Source organism: Pogona vitticeps, chromosome 4 (genome assembly GCF_051106095.1).
Source record: "Pogona vitticeps strain Pit_001003342236 chromosome 4, PviZW2.1, whole genome shotgun sequence".
NCBI lineage: Eukaryota > Metazoa > Chordata > Lepidosauria > Squamata > Agamidae > Pogona > Pogona vitticeps.
This window is the reverse complement of record NC_135786.1, coordinates 47,947,747-47,969,298: the sequence shown is the minus strand read 5'-3', so window position 1 is coordinate 47,969,298 and position 21,552 is coordinate 47,947,747. Positions and strand designations below refer to the sequence as shown.

Below are 21,552 nucleotides of genomic sequence, written 5' to 3'. Positions count from 1 at the left end.
CTTTTTTGTTACTTTAGTTTTACTCCTAGAACTGATAAGACAATAGTGTAAAAATTTAACTCAAATTGTCTGCAAAAATACATAAAAATTGCCTTCATAAGGAAGTTTTAAAACTAAGTAGGATACACACATATACACAGCATGGGATGGTTCCCACTCACTACTTTACTTTTGAAATGTAACTTAATTGTGCCCTTGTTACTTTGACTTTGGCCAGTATCCTGTTGCATAGTTATGCTGGTGTAGTGGGAATGACATCATTGGCAGCAATAGTTTGCCACTAATTTAAAGGTTCCATATGACTTGTGCCCAATGAGATGAAGTTGCAGGCAACCCAAAATGAAAGCAGGGAGTCTTAGTGATAGTCTGCCATCCTTCCTGCTGCCAAACAATGGCTATTTTGGCCATTATTACATACAACGTAGGGTGTGATCACATGGGAAAATTTTTGTAGAATTATCTGGTGCATTTAATTTCCTGGTAGTTACATGATATACAGGGAGTTATGCTCCAGCCTGACTGCAATTTGCCCAAGATGGATCTTTTTGGTCCAGCTGTAGAGCTATTACTTGGGGCCAGGCTGAAGCAGTTCCCTGATAGATGGAAGGGTCACTTTACAGGAGATCGCTTCCTGAAAAGCAACCCTTTTTGGTGAGATCGGAAGTGTGCCTTTCCTATTTGATTGCAGCTTTATTATCTTCCAAGTTCTGAACAGAGTTGAAATTGTGGTTTTCCCATTTCTATGGTACTCCGTACTTAATTTCAGTTGTAGCTAGTGAGCAATTATCCAGGAACTGATGCTTCTCCTATTTGTGTAGGATGCAGTAACATGCTTCATGTGGATTAAATCTATACCTGTCCCTGTCATTTATTCAACCCCTTTTCAAGGCTTAAAAATGGATGAGAGTTGGATTTTGGTAACATAGAACAATATTCTTACCAGGTATATTGGCTAGGTAGACTTTAATTCCAATCCTCTGATAGTTGGTGCATAGCTACATGTGGAAAGAAAGATGATATTTATACAACACAAAATCTGGCCACCATCAATTTATTGCAAATTTCAGACATATTATTTTGGGAAAGTTGTTTCCAGTGCTATTAGATGGTCAGAGGTAGGTTCATAGCATTGGATTTTCAAAAGTACTCATCTATTATTAGTGCTATGTGCAACCCTACATCTATTCAATGGAACAACAATGGGAATGACTAAGTGCTAAACTTTATTTTGAAAAATTGGTTCAAAATGAAAATGGTGTTGCAAAATGGAAGCTACAGAGAATTTAAATCTTTGGGCACAACCACGCTTAGGTCTATAATTCTGCACTTATTATATTATCTCCTAATTCTGGGGCTTATTTTAGATTTTGACTGTATAAATATGTATAAGCACAATTCACAGGACTTATGGAAGGACCTAAAGCAATAGTTGGCCATGGGTTATATTTGTCATCAATCTACATACTATATGTTTTTTCTTGTTGCAGTAGTCTTTGTATCCTTTGTCTAATGTTGTTGCCATCAATCTATATGCAAAATCACTTTTCAGTTGCACTTGAGCCATCTTTGGTCCCTACCTTTGTTCTCTGCTGAACCCCTGTATGAACAACAGTACATGTTTTGATAGCCTTTCTTGTATCATCTCCTTCTGATGAATTCTGAACCTTAGACCTTACTCCAAATCTAGCCATAATCATGTCATAAAGCCTTTTCTGACTATTGATCTGTATTCTACAGAATCAGCATTTTTCTCTGGATGCTTCACTGCCAGCACTTAAGGCTACAGTCTAGTTGCCAGCTCCCTGAAACCAGTCCAACATTACCTTTTGCTTTCCACCACCACCACCTCCCTTTAAACTACAGTTCAATTCGAGCAGACTTAATGGAATGTGAAGAGAATGGGCATTTTAAAGACAGTGACTTCAGAAGGTAATGCAAGATAAACAGGAAGCAGAACCATGAAAATGGTATACCTTGCCCAAAGCTTTTGTGCCCATTAGATCCACGAAACAGACTCCACTCATATCCAAGATGATTGTGTGAACATTGACAAATGGAGGTGCTGTGATAATAGGATCGACACTTGAGGTGGGGATAACACTGCAGGTGCTGCTCCGATGACTAGCAGTGCACCTCTGTTCACAGGTAGCATTGACCTGCCTTGAAACATTCACTGCAGGGTTGAAAGCGATATAAGAGACGCTGTTGCCGTTAGCTGCAGTCTGGTTGTTATTGGTATCTGTTGGAGAAGTGCTTTCAAAATCCTTCTGAAGTTCTTGCAGAGACATTGTCTGTGGCAAAGGAAGAGACATGACATACAGTACAAATTTATGTTTATTTTTATTTCTTACATAGATATGCACTCATGCACAAACACATCACAATTCTATCATTGCTGGTATCTGAAATTGTTAAGGCATCCAAAAATATTATAAAACTGATAATTATAAATTTTAAAAAGCAAAGCTGTCCCAAAATTATATAAACATTAGAAGAGCTTAATGCAAGATTTTTAATGAAGAGATTATTTACAACAAAATATTGATTGGATTCATAAAAGTGCCTCAGGAAGGGGATTAGTTGAAAGTGACTTCCTGCCTCCTAAACGTGCCCCATAATTTTGGGTTGGCTGTTGAAGGGATGCTCTTGAATGAAAAGGCTGAAAAGGAAGTGGGAATCATGAAAAATCAGGTGGAAACACCTTTTATGTGCATTTAGTTGCTTTTCCCTCTCTTGAAGTGACAGTCACACATCTTAAAAATGCGTACAGAAGTAGGGCAAAGAACAAAGAAAGGAGATCTTCCAAACTTCATTTGAAGAAATGAGCTAGAGTTCATGTCAAACAAAACTTGCCAGTGTATGTATATGTGTATATGTATTTATATGCTGCCTTTCTCCCACATAGGGGACCTAAAGCAGATCACAGCAATTAACACTATATGATGATAACAATTTTAAAAATACTGTTTAAAAAACTACATTAAAGCAATTTAGCATTTGTCAATATTAAAAACAAGATTTTTTAAAAGTTTAAAAATATTTTAAAGTCTCCTAATTTAATAAACACAGTATTCCAGAGACCACGACCCCGCTTATTGCTGAAAAGCCTTTCTAAAAATGGAAAGTCTTTGCTTAATGCCAGAAGAACAAGGGGGGGGGGGGCAACCTGGCTTCACAGTGCAGTGCATTTCAAAGCCCGGAAGCAGCCACTGGAAAGCACCCTTGTGTAAGATGCCAAAGGATTGTTGTTTTTGCTACCAAATGGAGTTACACTCTTGGAAATTTCCTCCTCTAGTTATCCTGGCTCAAACTTTTTTCTTTCTTTTTTTTCCTTTCCTTTTTTTGGCCCATGATACATTTTATTGCTATCTTTCATAAGAGAATCCAAGAGCTTGCCTAGGATTTCCAACAGAGAAGAGAAAAATCTTGGCTTAATAACCACCCAACGCTACCAATAGGAACAATTCCATTCTGTCCCAACACTTTAACCTTCAATATTACTACTGTGGCTAGCTTGTGATCCATTTTACAGTTTGCTGGAGATGGACTGTAGACACAGAAACTGTACACCACCCTCTGGTGATGTCATTTTGTAGTGCAGCCGATCCATTAGCAGATATCTTTTTACTGAGCAAGTCATTCCTGTTTCATGTCTAGCAATTGATCACATTTTTTTAGTTTTTGTCATTCCCGTTCCTGAATAAATGTCTCAGAATTCAGGCAATTGTAGTTCAAAACAACAACAACAAAACAAAAAACACAAAACACAAAAAAACCCTACCAAACCAGCAATAAACAGTCCATACAGATAATTTTCCCCAGTTCCACAAAAGCTCAGTTACCTTGTTCTTCCTGAAGAGAGATTTCAGTTTGCTTGATTTTTGTGCGGCGGTGGCTGCTTTCACTGCTGCTGCTGCAGCCTTTTCCTGATTCTTCACATATTTTTTCCTAGCTAAGTAGACTTTTATGGGGTCCACTCCAGTCTGTTTACAGAAAAGACAGAATATTGTGTGGTATTCCTGCCTTTGTCCTTGTGATTTATGAACATCAATTTAGAATCCAAACAAGGAATTTGTAGTTTTACAGTGAGGGGTGCTATTGAAAAGCGAAGGGTACGCCACCTTATGGATACACAGTTTGGAATAAGGGATAGGCTGATGGACCAGGACTGAGGAAACCAGGGTTTGAATCCCAGCTCAGCACTGAAAACCCACTGGGGAGAGGGACAGAGGCACTTGTAAAACTACTCTTTAAATATTTCAGTCCGAAAACCCTACAAGTTGCTCTGACTTGATGGCACATATCAGGCCTTTTTATATATGGAAAGGCTCACTAGCAAACAATGGGGAGATAAGGATACTAGATCTGGTTTAAGGTCCAGACAAAACATTTTGACACAGATATGTCCGATGGTTTTTCAAATGGCTACTTTTCCCATGAAAGGAGATGAATTTCAAGACAACTTTTTTGTGGATTTCAAATGGCAGATAAAAAGATAAATCCACAATTTTAAGCAAAATTGAGAGCTGACTGGGAAAATAAAATCTGGTCCTCAAAAGGAACCAAACTAGGGAAATATATATTCCTTGCAGTTAAAAAGAATCGCCCCTCAACAATAGGATTGTTGAGTTAGAGATGCCTCAGCAATTGGATTTGCAAAGTGGGCTAGTGTTTACCTTCTAGTGACCAATCACAAATCAGAGCAGGGCTAAATACAAGATACAGATAGGAGACTCCACATGTTATAACAACAAATGAACATCTTTCACTGCATGAGGAAAGATTGGTTCTAAGTACAGGAGAAATATGTACTGTCTAGTTGGACCCTAAGCCTCCTTTAGAACACTGCCCATCCTTGGTTCCACTGCAAGGCATCCCATTTCCCTTCATCATCTGCCTTATCATAGATAGGAATCTCATGTACGAACTCTGCAGAAATGTGGTTTAAGCACAGGTAATCTTTGAGTTTGTGTAAGGGAATGGGAATGATAGAGAGATTCTGCTCAACTCTTCTCCTGCCATTTCATTCTCTTTTGACCTTCTTTCCCACTGAGCCCCACCTTTTATGTCATCACCTGCCTGTAGGCTTCACCTTTGCAAAATAAGTAGGGTATAGAAGCCATCGTGTGAAAAGCACCTGGTGATAGTATAAGAAGTTTACTCAGACTCCCTTTTTTTTTTACCTTGGCAATGACTTTCTCTCTAAATATCTCTGAATTAGCAAAGTATAGCGGAGAACAGTAGGTGACAATTTTAATCCCTTCTATTTCTTGGACCTGCAATGAGAGAAGGAGAGAGATTGACAAGGATGAAGCAGAATAAAATGTGGATTTCAAATGGCAGATAATATTGGGCACGGGAAGGAAACAAAGGAAAAATCTGGTAAAGAGATTCTGTCCAGTGAAGGGATAACTAATAAATATCAGAACTTTTTTCGTGTGTCCATCTGTGGTGAAATGAACACACATGGCAATGGTGGTGACATTGTGACAATGGGCTTCTTTCACTGCTGCACAGGTGTTTATGACTTTGTACGCTATGCTGTTTATATGGAAACAACAGGAAATAGTAGTACTGTACATTTATGCAAACAGCCAGCCAGAGACAGCATGCCAAACAGATCAGAGATATAAGCACATAGATTAATGTGGTTCTGCATAGGAACCTTAGAATAATGTGGTTCTGCATAGAGACCTATTGATGTTTAATAATCCTAGGCTATCCAAAAGTCTAGAAGGAAGGATTTAAAAAATTCAGGAGAAACAAGTCATTCTTGCAATGTATTTATTGACCTAATGAACAATAACCTGGGGATGTGGACAAGGTGCTTGGATCTGTCCGTTCTACCACCACTCCGCTCGACCCTTGCCCATCTTGGCTAACTGGAAGATCTGACAGGAAGTTGACGACATTTTGGCGCCAGTTCAAAACCTTCCTGTTCCAGAAGGTCTTTAACTGAAATAATATCCACTGTGGGTCTTGATGGCAATGTATTGAGCACTATATTTTTAATTGTATTTTAATTGTTTTACCTTTTTATCTTTTTATTGTATTCAAATTGTTGTAAGCCACCCAGAGACCTTTGGGTAGTGTGGATAGCATATCAGTTAAATAAATAAATAAATAAATAAATAAATAAATAAATAAATAAATAAATAAATAAATAAATAAATAAATAAATATTCTACTTTGGCCATGACCATCACAAGTAATTTTTGTTATCTGAGGCAAAGGGCAAAATGGCATCTACACACTGGTCATAATTTAATATACAGAAGGTAACCAGATAGTCAGATAAGTGCTAATTCAACACTTGCAAGAGAATAGTATCCTACAGCACACCTGAGGACACCAAATTAGTTCAGGAGTAGAGAGCATGCCCTGAAGAACACAAGGCTGTGTTATACAGACAGTTGCCCTTTCCTGCCCCTATCATGGTTCAGCCAATCATGCCTTGAGCCAGATCACATGAGATTACCTTTTTAAACAAAAATCGAACATGTTCATTAGCCAAATGCTGGCAAAAGAGGGGGAGAGGAATTTTGCAGCTATATTTACCTTATTGTAGACTTTGGGGTTCTTGTATATATCAGAAGCAGCCACAGGGCCAAGGACAGAACCATTGCGACTGGGAAAGAAAATGAAAATAAATATTAAAATATAATTGTATCTTAAGATGTGGGCTTTTCTCCATGACAGTTCATGCTACAACACATTTAGTAATTTTGGAAGGTGGAAATTTTTGCTTTTTACACCCACAGTTCCAAGAATCTCCTAGCCATAACCTTCCCAAGCTCTGAGTAAAATCGCACCAGTCTGTAGTGTGTATAGTGTAAAGGAGCCATATTATGAAGATAAATCTGTTTTCTCAGATTCTCAGACAGAAGCAGAGTCTAGCTGTCTGGAGCTAGTAGTGAGTCATCAGAGAGTGGCTTGGCTTCAGTAGCAAGTCACAGCTAGAGTAGGCCCACAGAAACAATGGCTAATTGAAAATTGTATTTGCACCAGTCTTGGAGAGTTCCTCACACCTTCTTTACTATTCTCTTTCAAAAATTCCCCAGACTTGGAAATAATACTTTTTGGACTACAAACCCAGAATCTACCAACTAGCAGTGTCAAAGGACATGCAAGCTGTGAGTATGGGAGTAATATAGAAAAGTATATTTTCTGACATCTAACCCTAGTATTCAAATGAAAATGTACTGAATTGTTGAGAGTGTGAAGCATGAGAGGGTGTACCTGCTATATAAATACATATATAGAAATGGCCAATTAATCATTCTATCCTTGTGATTTCACTTAATTAGCGTACTTCACAATAGTCAAAGATATTGCAACAGGGTTCTTGTAACTATGATAGTTTGACTTTTGAGATGAATTTGCCCCCATGTGAAGACAAATCGATGCAGAACAGCTTTTTAAAAAAAATCTTCATGCCAACTAATTTTAATGTATGTTTAATTGTTTCTAAAATGTGATATTTATATTGTGTTTTTAAATCTCTTCATTATTTGTTGTGAGCTGACTTGCAACTCATGTGAGAGAAACAGACTAGCTCAAGGGGTACAGAGCATGCCGCGCGGCACATGTCACTCTGTCTTCCAAAAATCTTCCATCTGTCATTTGTCTAGCCATTGAAAAACAAAAGTACAGATAAATTAAAATTTTCATTATGGAGATGCTATGCGAATGTGACCACACTACTGGGGCTGTGACTACATATTCAAATACTTTGGGATTTGCTCCACTTATAAAATGGGTGGATTTGAGGCAGTTTCTACTGACTGCATGATGCAAAGGCTGATTTGAATAGATCCAGCCCTTTCTGTTCTCAAAGCAGCTTCCCCCCCCACACTCTGCTGCTGGGGGGCTTCTGCTTTTTCAAGCCAGAATGATTTGAATGGGCTTTTCCTCATCTGGTTAGTTGTGATATGTTCTTGTAATAATGGGTGTGTGTCTGTGGGTGGTGTTTTGGTCACATAGGCAGTTGAGAGAGTGATGTTCAGGACCAGAGGAAATATGCCGCTGCATTCTTTTCTTTTCCCCAATTATCCTCTGAGTGTTTTTTATTTAAAAAGTTTTCTCACACATATAAGATTAGTGCTAAATCTTATCACTGGATCATATAAGATTAGTGCTATCACCTCATCACTGGATCATCATCATTATTATCTCCCATATTTACACCTCATCAATCCCCATCGAATTGACAGACCTGACACCAAAGGAAGGAAAGAAAGAAGGGGAACTGTAGGTTGGAATGCAAATTGTGTCACATTCAGCATGAACTCCTGGATCAATCCACAGCCCTTGCCCGAGCACTGACTGTGAGTTCAAATGTAATACTGTACAAGCTGCAAATAAATTTGCAGTGTAGTCGCACCCAGGGTTGCAGTCACACAAAGACCAGGCAGGACTTGATCTAGCTAATCACAGTTTGAAAAAGCAGTTCCTCCAAACTTGTTATGAGCCGTGGTTGAGTACAGTGGGCATCAGACTGAACAGATTGGTTAAATGTTTCAGACCAAATTAGGAATGGGGATTGAAATGCAAGTCAGGCTGTAACTATACAGGTGAATACTATGGGATTTGCTGTGGAATTAGAACAGATGATTTCAGACTTTAAAAAACTGATCACATGATGCAAATTAGCCCAACATTTTTGCTTCAGATGTAGAGGGTTTAAAAAAATGTATTGCTGCCACTTGAAGCTTCTATCTCAGAACAAGAGCAATTTGAATGATGTTTTTCCCTTGTGACCAGTTCTTTCATTCTCCAAAAGAACAGGGTGTGTGATTATGGGTGGTATTCTGATGATGTAGTAAGATAGGCATGATGTTCTGGATGTAGTAGCACCACCCCTGCAATTTTTCTCCCTAGACATCCCAAAGTATTTTTTTAAAAAACAGAGTTTAGCACTAGATCCTCGCTATGTAAGCAAAAAAGAGAGAAGAGATAAAGATCAATACTGTATGAAATAGAAACAACTCAGACAAACTACAGCAGACCACTATGTTTCCTCAGTATGTGTGTATGTGTTTGTAGGTTGTAAAGAATTTTGGGAAAATGCCTCCTTTCTCTAACACTGTGCAGCACTTTGAATAGCCCACTGGCTCTACAATGAACCTTAAAAGGAGAGCCAGACATGGGCAGAAGGTGGGATCAGAGGAAGGAGGGCTGTGGTACAGATCAAAGCACATCTGATTGAAAGGCCAGTGTTGATACTAGAACCAAAACAAGCTACGACCTCCGTGTGATCACCTAATTCGAATAGAAGCAAAAACTAGGCTGTGAATCAAGCTACAGCAAAGCCAAAGTGCTCCAGTTCAGCTTGCCAGTGTACTCACAGTATCAGACAAGAGTCAAATCCAAAGACAGAATGAAGAAGCAATCTAAGGATAAGAGACTAGGAACAGGAGTGAGCAGAAGCACAATACTGATGTGGCTTTCTGCTGCTTTGCCTATATTTGTTTTCACATGGGCTACCAAGGTCTAGGGAAGCAACAGAGCAAATACAGACTGCCCTAAAAATATGCTTTTCTTTCACCTTATACTAACTCACTAACAATGACATCTTTTTTTGGTGAAGTTGCCATGACAAAAGATCAGTGTAGGGCAGCATCACATTTATCTCTTCTACTGAGATTTTCATGAGCAATAAGTGGGTTTTCCATTGTATTTATTTGAGAGAGGAGGATACATGCTGCAGGTGTTTCCAAGCATGACGTAAATGTTTTCATATTTATACCAGGGAGATTAGAGAGCAACTATCTGAAACTGACATCATTGTTTGCCAACAGGGATGGGTCTTTTTATGCTCCATGTGCTGCCTGTCACACATGCCTCTGACATTTTGACCAAGATGATGGAAAATGTCTTTACTTGTACATTCCTATTACAGACCACAATCAGGAGAATACTTACAACTGGGTATGGAAAACCACCACCAGGATGGAAAAGCCTACTCCCACGGCAAGTCCAAAGGGCAAGCTCAGGAAGAAAGATGCTAGGAAGCTCACCACCCACACCAGCTGGGGAAACACATAAACACAGTGGGTCATTTCCTTGCACTGGCCAATGATGACTTTGTATGAGGGAATGGAGATGGAAAACACATTTTAAACACATTCTTTGATTTAAAGAATTCAAACCAACATTAGCAGTATCTGCTTAGTAATGCAGAATGTGGTGACACCAAGAAATCCTGTGATAACCAGGGTGCATAAAAATCAATTGCAATTTAAATCACAATTAAAATTTTAAAAAATGATATTTTGATTTCAAAATCTGATTTTTCAAATTTCAATCGTGATTTCAAATCCACACTGTTAACTATTTTGTTTTTTGAAAGGATCAGGATTCTAGCCCTCCATGCTGGCTAAGAAAAATGTGAACGCAATTTCTGCAAACACTCTAGAAGTACCAAGGATCTGAGCATGAAAAGGTTCAAGACCATGCTCCATATCCCCTACCACCATATAACTACTTTGAAGGAATAAATGGCCCCTGTTTGCATTACATTTTTTCCAGGATCAAGTTATTAAGTAGGCCAGCTGGCATGTGTTATAGAACTGCAATCATCACAGATTGTCGTTACAAGAACCATATTAATTAAAACCCTGAGTTTTCTTTATTTCTTTTCCTATTCTCTCCTATTCCTCCTCCCTTTTCCTTTTTTGTTGTATGTCTTAGATTATAAGATGGCATTCAATTGTATTGGTGCATTCTAATAACACTTCCTTCTGAGATTATTCATATTAGTGCCATTTTAGTAGCTATAAACTGGCTTCTGCCAGCACACATTGCCTTGTAACATCCACACCAGTAAAACAAAACTTGTGCAGTTGGTATAGGCATCTAAAGCTGACATATTATTTGCAAAGGTGATGTGATTCATCCCAGAGGTTGGAAATAACATGTTACAAATAACAGCATTACTCCTAGTTGTAGATGACCGTGGCCACCTACAATTTGTGGATGAGGTAGCCACCCCCTGATGCGCAAGTCATTCTGGATTCTAACACAGTAAAAGAATCTAAAAAGTAATAAGTAACAAACAACAGAACAAGCAATGTAGTGTGTTACTGAATTATACCCTGTTTCCCCCAAAATAAGACCTAACCTGAAAATAAGCCCTAGTATGATTTTTCAGGATGCTCATAATATAAATAAGTCCCAGTTAAGTGAAGCCCCATCTTCTACCATTGTGCAGCAATCAGAAAATGACATGACTGTAAAATAAAACATCCCCTGAAAATAAGCCCTAATGCATTTGGAGCAAAAATTAATATAAGACCCTGTCTTATTTTCGGGGAAACACGGTATCTAAAATGGCGACCAGGCATATGGCTTGACCTTTATAAGAAGGTGAATAAAAATACATTGAAAATAAAGTTGGTAGGCTTTGAAACATCTACTGAGATATTACCCCTGTTTTTCAAAATTCTAAATCAAGGTAACAAATGGTACAGAGCAGAGATTCTCCTGCAGCCCTTTGTGGATGAGGTGACATTGGGGCATGGTACATGCGCCCCTTGCCCTGACGTCATCAAGGCACCAGATGATGGTTCCCCATTCAGTATTTTAGCTAGACCCCCTTCCCCATTGTGCTAGCATAGGCCACCTGAGCTCAAGTCTTAGGAACTAGGCTGTTATCTGTAAGCAACAGATGATACGGCAGAGAGAAATGAAATCCTTACTGCTGGAAATGAAATCTTTCCTTCTAACAGACTGGAGCAAGAGGTGGAGGGCAGCTCCTAAGGCTGATTAGCTGGTTCGTTGTTTTGACTAACAAATCAACAAACAAAAATTTCATATTTCTTCTGAATATCCATACTTGATCCGTCACTCATTTATTCATTGGTGTAATTCATATTCCTCCTGTGTGTTTGCAGTTTACTTAAAGCAGCCATTGTTGTGTGGCTTTGAGTACTGCTGAATGTAGAGTGTAGGAATAAGTACATGAAGTAAGTGCTCTCAAAGTCAAGATGATCCTTCAGCAGCTTTAAAGTTAACTACTTGTAAAGGTGCTCAAATCTGCCAGTGTTGTCTCTGTTGTGCTCAGCATATTTTAGGATATTCACATCCACTAAAACATACGCCACTTTCATAACACCATTGTCCAGAATTCTGTAGCATAATTTCTCTTACTTTCTCTTTGAATATTGTGGCTAGCTAATTTAAATAATTCTTTTCACTGATAAAGCAATGTCTGAAGAAACTCACAGGACATTGGCACGATTTATATAAATATAACCGCCTGCCATAAATCTTGTTTATGTAAGAATCAAACATTTATACATTTGATTTTTCCCTTGATGCTCATGTTAATGTGTTTATATCAACCAGTGCCTGGAGCAATTATCTTCTTGTAAAAAGCGTTTTCTTCTCTGGGACTATATATAAAGCATGACTTCTAGATATTGGAATAAAGTGGTGCATTGCATCAGATAATTTGTCCCTCTAGCCTAGTGCTGTGTACTCTGACTGGTAAGGGTCTCATACAGGGGTTTTTCCTGTGCAACCTGATCTTTTTAAAAAACTGTTTACTATGATGCCTAAATGCAGCCTTTTTAATAACAGTTCAGCTTTGTAGATTACACACACCAACCAAGAGGGTGCTCAGCTCATTATTATTTTAGCTGCTTTCAAATCGTAAACATTTAGTCACAGTCTAGTTATAAAACTCTGAAAGGAAACTTCAATTATATGCCATGGAAGTCCAAATTTTCTTCCTGGGCTAAATATGCAATGTAGCTGACACACTAGTGACTCCTCTCTTAAAGTTCTGCTTCATTCTGAAACTCCTGCTTTTTTGTGGAATATTTCTTATTATTTTCAGTGAGAGATATGGTTTAAATATATCTCCATAAATATAGGGACCACATGCTACTTGCCTTTAAAACAACTCCAGACACTCTCAGAGACCCACATTCTATGATAGAATCTAAGAAGAGTTTCATGACGGTGGAAGTACAGAAGACAAATACACCTAAGTGCAAAGTCTCTGTATTCTTTTAGATTTCATGCTGTTGTTTTACAGGGGAGTGACTTAATCCAAACTATCACAGACTAACACAGCTACTCTTCTAATACTTAATCCAAATGTAATATTTTGTCCAGGTCCCTCTATTCTTCCCCCAAGACATTTGACATGAGACACTCACACAGTCCAGCTTGCTTTTTTTCCAGAGATAGTATGGATCAGTCAGTTGTTTGAGAGAATTCTTTAGGTTCACAGCTATCAAGGCTCCCAATACAGCCTACAACATCAATCACATAACATTAAAAACAATGACAAAAATCCAGAAGGACAGTATGAACTTTAGCTACCCAAATATTGTACATGAACATATTGCGTAACTTGGCTAAGAGAGAGTTGTTTGGTAGTTTCACCCATACACACACATTACAGAAAGACTAATCTCACAACCAAGATGCACCTTGGCACCTTGCCAAGAAAACCACAAATTAATTTGCTGATTTAAACCATATGCAAACACCAATAGGATTCCAGCCAAAGAACTGAAAACACCCTGCACAAAACCAGCATCCATTTATATTGGGTCTGTACCAATCCAATGGTTTTTGGACTTATCCAGATAGGACATGTGCTTTTGCTAAATAATTCCATTAGTTACTGATGGTTTTGTAATTTTTCCCACCATCCAAATGGCACAACACTAGGTCTGATATGATCTGTGGCTCTTCCCGGGCTTTCCATGGTTTTTGTTCTTCCAGAAGAAGGTGGTTTATTTTTTCCCCAGAATTTATTCTGAGGTGTGGAGTTTAGCACTGCAACACTTTCCTCTGGAGAGTTGATTTTTTTTCCATCCAAGCCTCCAGATATTTTAATTAGCACGCCATTTTAGCATTTTCTTAAATGAAACAGCAAAGCTCCAGTAGGAGAAAGGATTTCTTGCCAGGATTTCAGAGATCTTCTGGAGAAAAGAAGTTCCAGAGAAGTGCCTCTTTAAAGTTCTGTGTAGATATAAGTCCCGGTAAGCACCAGGAGAAAGCAGAACTAAGGGGAGGGCACAAAACTTTTACTTCAATCAGACAAGCCTTTGTTTCTCCCAGATATTCCTGGTATTTCTAACTTACTACAGGTGCAGTGAATTCTATTTTACACATTCACAAAATTCCTCACAAATTGTCATGATTCTCTAGGGAAGAGAATGAAGGAAAACCAACTTAAATATATTCCACAAAAAAGCACATATAGGAGAAAATAATTAGGATATATTTATCTTGGAAACATGTACAAAAGCAGACTTTTCAGACTGCAATTTTACCTTAGGAAGGGGGCTAAGGTAGGTCCCCAAAGCCAACATGGTAATCATCACTACCACTGCCACACAAAAACTTGATATCTGGAGGGAGAAAAGCACCATTACTGCAAAAAGACTTAACATGTCATGATATCTGTCAATGGTAGGGTCAAGAAAGAAATAATCTTATGGCTACACGATAAATCAGGGTTGAACAACTTTAGGGCCGCATTCCCCCTCTCACACATTGGCCAGGAGTCAACACTCTGCTGTCACCTGATTGTATTTGCTGCTGTGCCACCAAATTTCAGCAGCATGTTGACAGCAAAGAATAGGATATTCCTTTTAAAATAACTTTGCATGGAGTATATGCCTTGTTCTAAAGCAAAATCATGGACCCAGGCAGCTTCTGTAAGAGCAATTCTCCTTTAAACAAAAGGATGTGTCCCCTGAATTTTGTTTTTTCAAAAATTTCTTTAGAGCTTCCCCACAGCCAAAATGTCATCGTGTGGCCTCAGATTTGGCTGAGGTGGTGATAGCAACAACCACAAAAACAGGGGATGGCTTGTGTGACCCAATGGCAATGCGTTGACCAAAATCAGATTATTCTCCAAAGAATCTTGGAAATGTGGATTTGGTGATGATGCTAAGAATGCAATGTTTTAGCATCCAAATCCTCCTTCACTTTACATTTCCAGGGTTTGCTGTATAACTAGAATGACTATTAAACCACCTTGAGTTCCTGCAAAGCAAAAAAATGCCCAACATTCTGTCCACACTGGTATTCAGATGGTATATGGATCACTGATGGTATGGTTTGGAGTGAAGGAAAAAAACATACCTTGTCCTCAAGTGTTTCTACTTTGAAATATCTATCCTTCCCTTTTAAAAGTTGTTGTGCACCTTTCTGGCCAAGCAGTAGGACATACATTCTTTTTGGCATGCTCAATGCTTAGCCTATTTAGTCAGGAGATAGCAGCCATTGTGGCTGTAGATTCTGAGAGAGAAAATGGGGTAGGGGGTGAGAATGGGGCAAGGGAAGTGGGGCAGGAGCAAAGGGGAAAACAGAGCAGCACTGACAGAGGGAGAGAGAAGTGTAAAAAAATAATTTCACTTCCCCTGATCCTCCACAGGTCAGAGGAATCAATTAATTGACAGCTGACTGGGCTACTGAATTTACTCTTCAGACAGATAGGACCAGTGGTGGGATTCAAATAAATTAACAACAGGTTCTATGTCCTAATGATAAATAAATAAATAAATAAATAAATAAATAAATAAATAAATAAATAAATAAATAAATAAATAAATGAATGAATGAATGAATGAATGAATGAATGAATGAATGAATAAATAAATAAATAAATAAATAAATAAATAAATAAATAAATAAATAAATAAATAAATAAATAAATAAATAAATAAATAAATAAATGCCCAGGACATTTAAAAAAAAGGTACCATATAAGCAACAGTCTTATGTGGTATAAGCAACAGTCTTACGTGGTACCTTTAACTTAAAAAAATCATAGTAAAATGAGGACAGTTGGGTGTTTGACTGAAGCGGTCTCACCCCAAAACTTTTTCCCTCTGTGTCCTGCCCTCATGCCTTGTCAATCACCCCCCTCTCTGCCTCGAGGCCATGAGCTTTCCTCCAGTGACGTCAAGGACTCATCCTACCCCCCCCTTTCCCCCATTGATGGCTCTGCTCTTTCCAGGGCTTTATCTCTCTCACCCACACCCCACCTCAGATGGCTCAGTGTGGCGCAGGAAGGGAGGCAGCTAATTGCGCTCCCTCCCCCCATTCGTCGCTGGTCACCTGGCCCCTCCTCCTTCATTCATCTCAGGCCAGCAAACGGTTCTAAGAACCAATAGTACATTTAGGAATCGGTTCTATAGAATAGGTGCGAACCTGCTGAATCCCACCTCTGGATAGGACATCATTCCTCTCTCCACAACCTCAATACTGTATACCCTTCGTAGCCCAATCCACCCGACATCCAAAATTGCCAGTCTTCCACATTGCCCAGAGTATCCCACACTGAGAGGAGTAATCAACCAAATAAACAACCTGAGATTTTCCTCCGGCTCCATCCACAGCTAAGGTTACAGAAAGAGCACAGCAGATCACATGGATTTTGAAAAAGGATCCAAAAAAATTGCTGCAACCCAGGGCCAACATTTCCTAGGGAAGCAAGGAGAAAAGGCTAATCAGTTTAAGTGGTTAAACAAACCTCGTGGTCTTGCCCTTGCAGCAAGGTTCCTTTGATAGGAACTGCAGAAATGCAAGAAATAGGTCAAACAGTCACATCAGACTTTGAGGCTACAGATGTCAGGGCGGCATTATTCATGCAAAGATTGCCACCAGCAGGAGCGCCATACAGCTGCTGTCCCATTTCCCACAAAACTATCGTTGCTGCTCATTCCAGAGATATCCCAGGATTTTCTGAGTCAGACGTCTAGGTTGTGTGATTTGCAGGTTCTTGAGGCATGGCAGATTCAAACGTGGTTTCTTTGAACCACGACCAATTTAATCTCAGGCTCTCTTTACTAGCAAATCATTCATTCAGCAACAAGGAGTATAGAAACGTTCTGCAAAGGTTAATTTGCAACACTTGGTTATTATCTTAAAAAGCTGCCATTGTGCAAAGCCTAAGCTGCATGATGCATATACATGGCATTCTCAAGTGGCACGATTCTGAGCTGTTCCTTGGAAGAATCTGGTTAATGTGTCTGAAAGTATTTACAAAATTAATCCCTTAAACTAATTGCTAAATAATACCTACTTAAGAGTTCCTATGTTTCTGCTCCAGATTTTTCTCTGAGTCATGTTTTAATCTGCAGTTGTGAAACAACTAAGGGACTGGTATCAGCAAGAGTTTCCCTCAAACGTGAGGAATATCTGCCTCCCGATGCTGCTGGAATTTGGAATGGAGCTTTATGTAGTCACTTATGTGTGAAAAAGAAAGGTGTGGGTTTTTTTAAAAAAATATGTATAGATTAGCTCTCATACTGCTTCATCCAGGAATTGCTCCCCACAAGCAAAATACAGATGGATAAAACAGATTCTATTCGCTCTCTGTAACTCTTTCACACCAACATGAGCTGCTTTCCTCCCCTTGCAACTGCCTTTCTCCATTAGAAGAAAATTGCTTGGTCTACCTGCTAAGCTGCTGCTTGCCAGGACTTCATAGCTTGCCAATAGTTCTGTCCTAGCTTCCAGAAAGTGCCCCCCTTTTAAAAAAAATCATGAAAGTAATATTCTCTCTCCACTGTGTTCATCTACACAGTTGTGAGTAGCAATGTTAGACAGCTCCTAGGAGCCCTAGGCTTCAAATATGAGGAAGGAATCTCAGTGTTTTTACTTAGAACAAAGACCTTACAGTGGGAGTTCTGTGGGAGAGCTAACATTGGAGGGAATGCGGAGTAAATCCTGTATATTTCATTTTGCTCCTTCCATAAATACAGCATCACCTCTCTAAGTTAACTTTAACTTGCAAATGACACTCCAGAACCTTTGGGTGAGTGTAGGGTAAAAATCACTTCTCTGCACCTTTCTCCACCAAGAGCCCTGGGCATATTACCTGGTTTGGATCCACATCATAGCCATGCTTTGTTGCAAGAGTTCTGCCCATTGCCAGGTTGATCACATAGCCCACAATGGCAAGTGAAAAAGCTGTGCCAATCATGTGTTTCCACTTTCCCACCTCAGGTAGAGTGGCAGATGGAAAACTAGAACCGAAGAAGGGGGAAAAAAAACCTTAGTAGTCATGAAACAAAAGTTGCAGATAAAAATAAGAGACTCAACAGGGGATACTTTTTCATGACACAAGATCTAATTCAGCCATCATGAAGATATAGTCATCAATGGACAAATGTATACATGCTGATTGCAATTCATATAAAAACGATTAGCAAAACAAATTGGAGGGATCTGAAGGACCGTCATAGAATCATAGTTTGAGCTGAATCATAGAATCATAGAATTGAGTTGGAAAGAGCTCGTAAGGCTATTGAGTCCACCCCCTGCACAATGCAGGAATCCAAATCGAAGCAGATCTGATAGATTGTTGTCCAATTGTTTTTTTGAATGCCTCCAAAGTCATATTTAAATGTCAAACCCCCTCATGAATGTCTTCACAGTTGCTAAAAAACATACATGCCATAGAAAGCCTGAATGTCAACAATTTTCTCTGTAGGATCACTGTGGAATTTGATCCAGAACTGATGACATTGGCTTATCTGTTTTTCATTTGATATTATTTCAACGATTCTTCTGTTTTCATACTTTCATTGTCATTTTGCATGTTTCTATTGTTACATGACTGTTAGCAGCTTTGAATGTCTTCAAAAACATGGTATCAGTTCAAGCAAACAAATGGATTCAACCTGACGGTAGTTTTGCTCTTGTTTATAAATGACACCCCACAATCCTTGTTCAATGGTGTTGCAATATTGCAGAAAATATGCTTGTGAACTGCATCTTGTAGAGAGCTCAGAGATGTTAGTATTTTGGACAACAGATCCCAGAATCCCCACTGGGAGTTGTAGTCTAGTAAAACTGACTTTTCCCAGCTCTGGGCCAGTAGACTTGCACAGTCTGCTACGTTACAAAAAAATTGCCTTCCAGACAAGTTTTCTGCTTCATGCAGGTTCCATTGTGTTACTTTTACAGTATGGTTGCTACTATTGAGTCATGCCCTTGTGCTGGTCATCTGTGGAAGTTTTAATCCTATGAGAAGCCCAGATCAAGTGACTGCATATCAGTGTCTATGTCCCTGATGGAGACTGGGATGCCAGTATGGGAAAGACCCACATAACCAGTCTGTCCATGAAAGCTAAACATCTTCATGTTACCAATACTGCATGTGAACTAGGTCTAATGAGCAATTTTTCTATGGCCCCTAAGTCACAAAGGCATTATTTGCCTTTATGCATTATTTGGGTGAAAGGTGAACAAATATCTGAAATGTTTCTGTTTATGGGATACACAGTAGTTCCTTTAGCAAAGAATGCAGGCTTGTATGAACAATAGTTATGTTGCTGAGAGTAGGCTCTCACGTGTCTTATACAGCAGAGATGATTCTGCACTTCGTAATTACAGTGTACTTTGTAATTCATTAATCGCCTGACTCACATCAATCAAGGCTTGCAGACACTGTCCACTTTTAGTCTGCCCTACTTTCTACTTTGAGATGTTGCAACATAGCCAATAACTGGAAGTGCTCAGAGGTATTACAATTTGTTTTCAGAAATGTCTAAAGTTGTTCTTACTTCTATTACAATCCTTCTCTCCATCTCTCAGTAAGTTTGGCTGCAAATACTGGGACCCGAGAAGAGGGTTTGCAGTGAAGTTACAATGTTTTAAGAGCCTCCAGTTTTGTTGCTTCCTCCTACAGTTCACCTTAATGGGTGTTAATATATTAAATGTGGAGCAAAGGGAATGGCATGTGCTATGCAGGCCCAGTTCTAACATGTTTACTTCTTGTTCATGGAGTTTGAGCATTACATCTAGTTAAGTCCAGACTACAGAAAGGAAGACGTCCATCACTATGTACAGTAGAATTAATATGCTGAATTTGTCAGAACTTGAACAATAACTTCCAGAACTGTCCATCCAGGCATATCTAGTGGCCCTGCTATCTAGAGGATTCTGGGAACTATATATTTAAAAATGCATTTTTGGAGCTGTGGACATTATTAAAATATTCCTATATTGCATGGGGAGGGGAAGGGGAGAATAGTCAGTGAATTTACTCACCCCATAGTAATAGCTCCAACAATTGGCATGTCATATTTCTCAGGCATATTATAACATCCAGAAACTGCAGTAGCTATTATGACCTGAAATCAAAGTAAAGGTATAGTCAAGCAGTGCTTATTTTTTCATTTTCTGCATCAGTATATACATGTGTAGGTAGATGCATGCAAATTTAGATATGCAAACAAACACACTCACACACACAAGGGAGAAATGATTTTATTTTAGCTCGGTGGTTTCAGCATCTGGCTGTGGAGCCAGAAGTTGGCAGTTCAATTTCCCACTGTGCTTCCTTGACAGGACGTTATGACCCATAGGACCCCTTCCAGCTCTGCAGTTCCAAACTCCCCCCCGCCCCAGATTTATATGCCTCTTTTTTTCTGAAAGAATGACACTCAAGGTCACTTTGGCTACCTGACAGATTAAAGTACTGTATAGATCTGAGGAGCATATAGGCCTTATCAAACCTTCTCAAAGCAAGCAATCTTTGTAGGATTTTGAGCAAGGTTATGCTCAAAATCCTACAAGGTAGGCTTCAGCAGTATGTGGTCCAAGAACTCCCTGAAGTACAAGCTGGATTTCAAAGGGGCAGAGGAACTCGAGACCAGATTGCTAACATGCGCTGGTTTATGGAGAAATGCAGAGAGTTCCAGAAAAATATCTACTTCTGCTTCGTTGACTACGCAAAAGCCTTTGACTGTGTGGACTATGGCAAGTTCTTAGAGAAATGGGAGTGCCTGACCACCTAATCTATCTCCTGAGAAATATACATGTGGGACAGGAAGCAACAGTTAGAACTGGACACGGAACAACTGATTGGTTCAAAATTGGGAAAGGAGTATGGCAAGGCTGTATATTGCCTCCTTGCTTATTCATGAATACATCATGCGAAAGGCTGGACTGGAGGAACCCTAAACCGGAATTAAGACTGCCAGAAGAAATATTAACAACCTCAGATATGCAGATGATACCACTCTGATGGCAGAAAGTGAGGAGGAATTAAAGAACCTCGTAATGAGGGTGAAAGAGGAGAGCACAGAAAATGGTCTGAAGCTCAACATCAACATCAAATAAACAAACAAACAAACCCTAAGATCATGGCCACTGGTCCCATCACCTCCTGGCAAATAGAAGGGGAAGATATGGAGGCAATGACAGATTTTACTTTCTTGGACTCCATGAATACTGCAGATGGTGACAGCAGCCATGAAATTAAAAGATGGCTGCTTCTTGGGAGGAAAGTGCTTCTTCCTGAACATATTTCTCAGTTTATTTTGTAACAATCTGTATTTTTTTCTCATCACATGACCAAATGGCAATCAGAAGATGTAAGCAGAAGACTGAAACTCAGAAGGGTGACTATGAAGGAAGTAGAGAAGCTCTTCATGTATATATCCACTTTAGATTAAGACCAAGGTCATCCATACTGTGATATGTTTGATTGCTATGCAAGATGTTAAGGCTGGATAGAGGAGAAAGCTGAGGGGGGAAACAAAGATTTATTTGAGCCTGAAATATGGC

At 39.1% G+C, this 21,552-nt stretch overlaps 1 protein-coding gene across 2 annotated transcripts in view; it reads right to left on the bottom strand.

Annotated features, from left to right (window-relative positions):
• Positions 1-21,552, bottom strand: part of SLC26A9 (solute carrier family 26 member 9) — a 48,376-nt gene that overhangs the window by 5,565 nt on the left and 21,259 nt on the right. For both annotated transcript variants that reach the window (XM_020797776.3, XM_078391867.1), the window contains exons 7-17: positions 20,032-20,114; positions 17,855-18,002; positions 16,342-16,455; positions 14,295-14,372; positions 13,167-13,262; positions 9,925-10,031; positions 6,559-6,628; positions 5,184-5,276; positions 3,843-3,983; positions 1,974-2,291; positions 941-995 (exon numbers count right to left, since the gene is read on the bottom strand). In XM_020797776.3, coding sequence (XP_020653435.3) covers positions 941-995; positions 1,974-2,291; positions 3,843-3,983; positions 5,184-5,276; positions 6,559-6,628; positions 9,925-10,031; positions 13,167-13,262; positions 14,295-14,372; positions 16,342-16,455; positions 17,855-18,002; positions 20,032-20,114 — 1,303 coding nt within the window. The remainder of the gene's footprint in view (positions 1-940; positions 996-1,973; positions 2,292-3,842; positions 3,984-5,183; positions 5,277-6,558; positions 6,629-9,924; positions 10,032-13,166; positions 13,263-14,294; positions 14,373-16,341; positions 16,456-17,854; positions 18,003-20,031; positions 20,115-21,552) is intronic.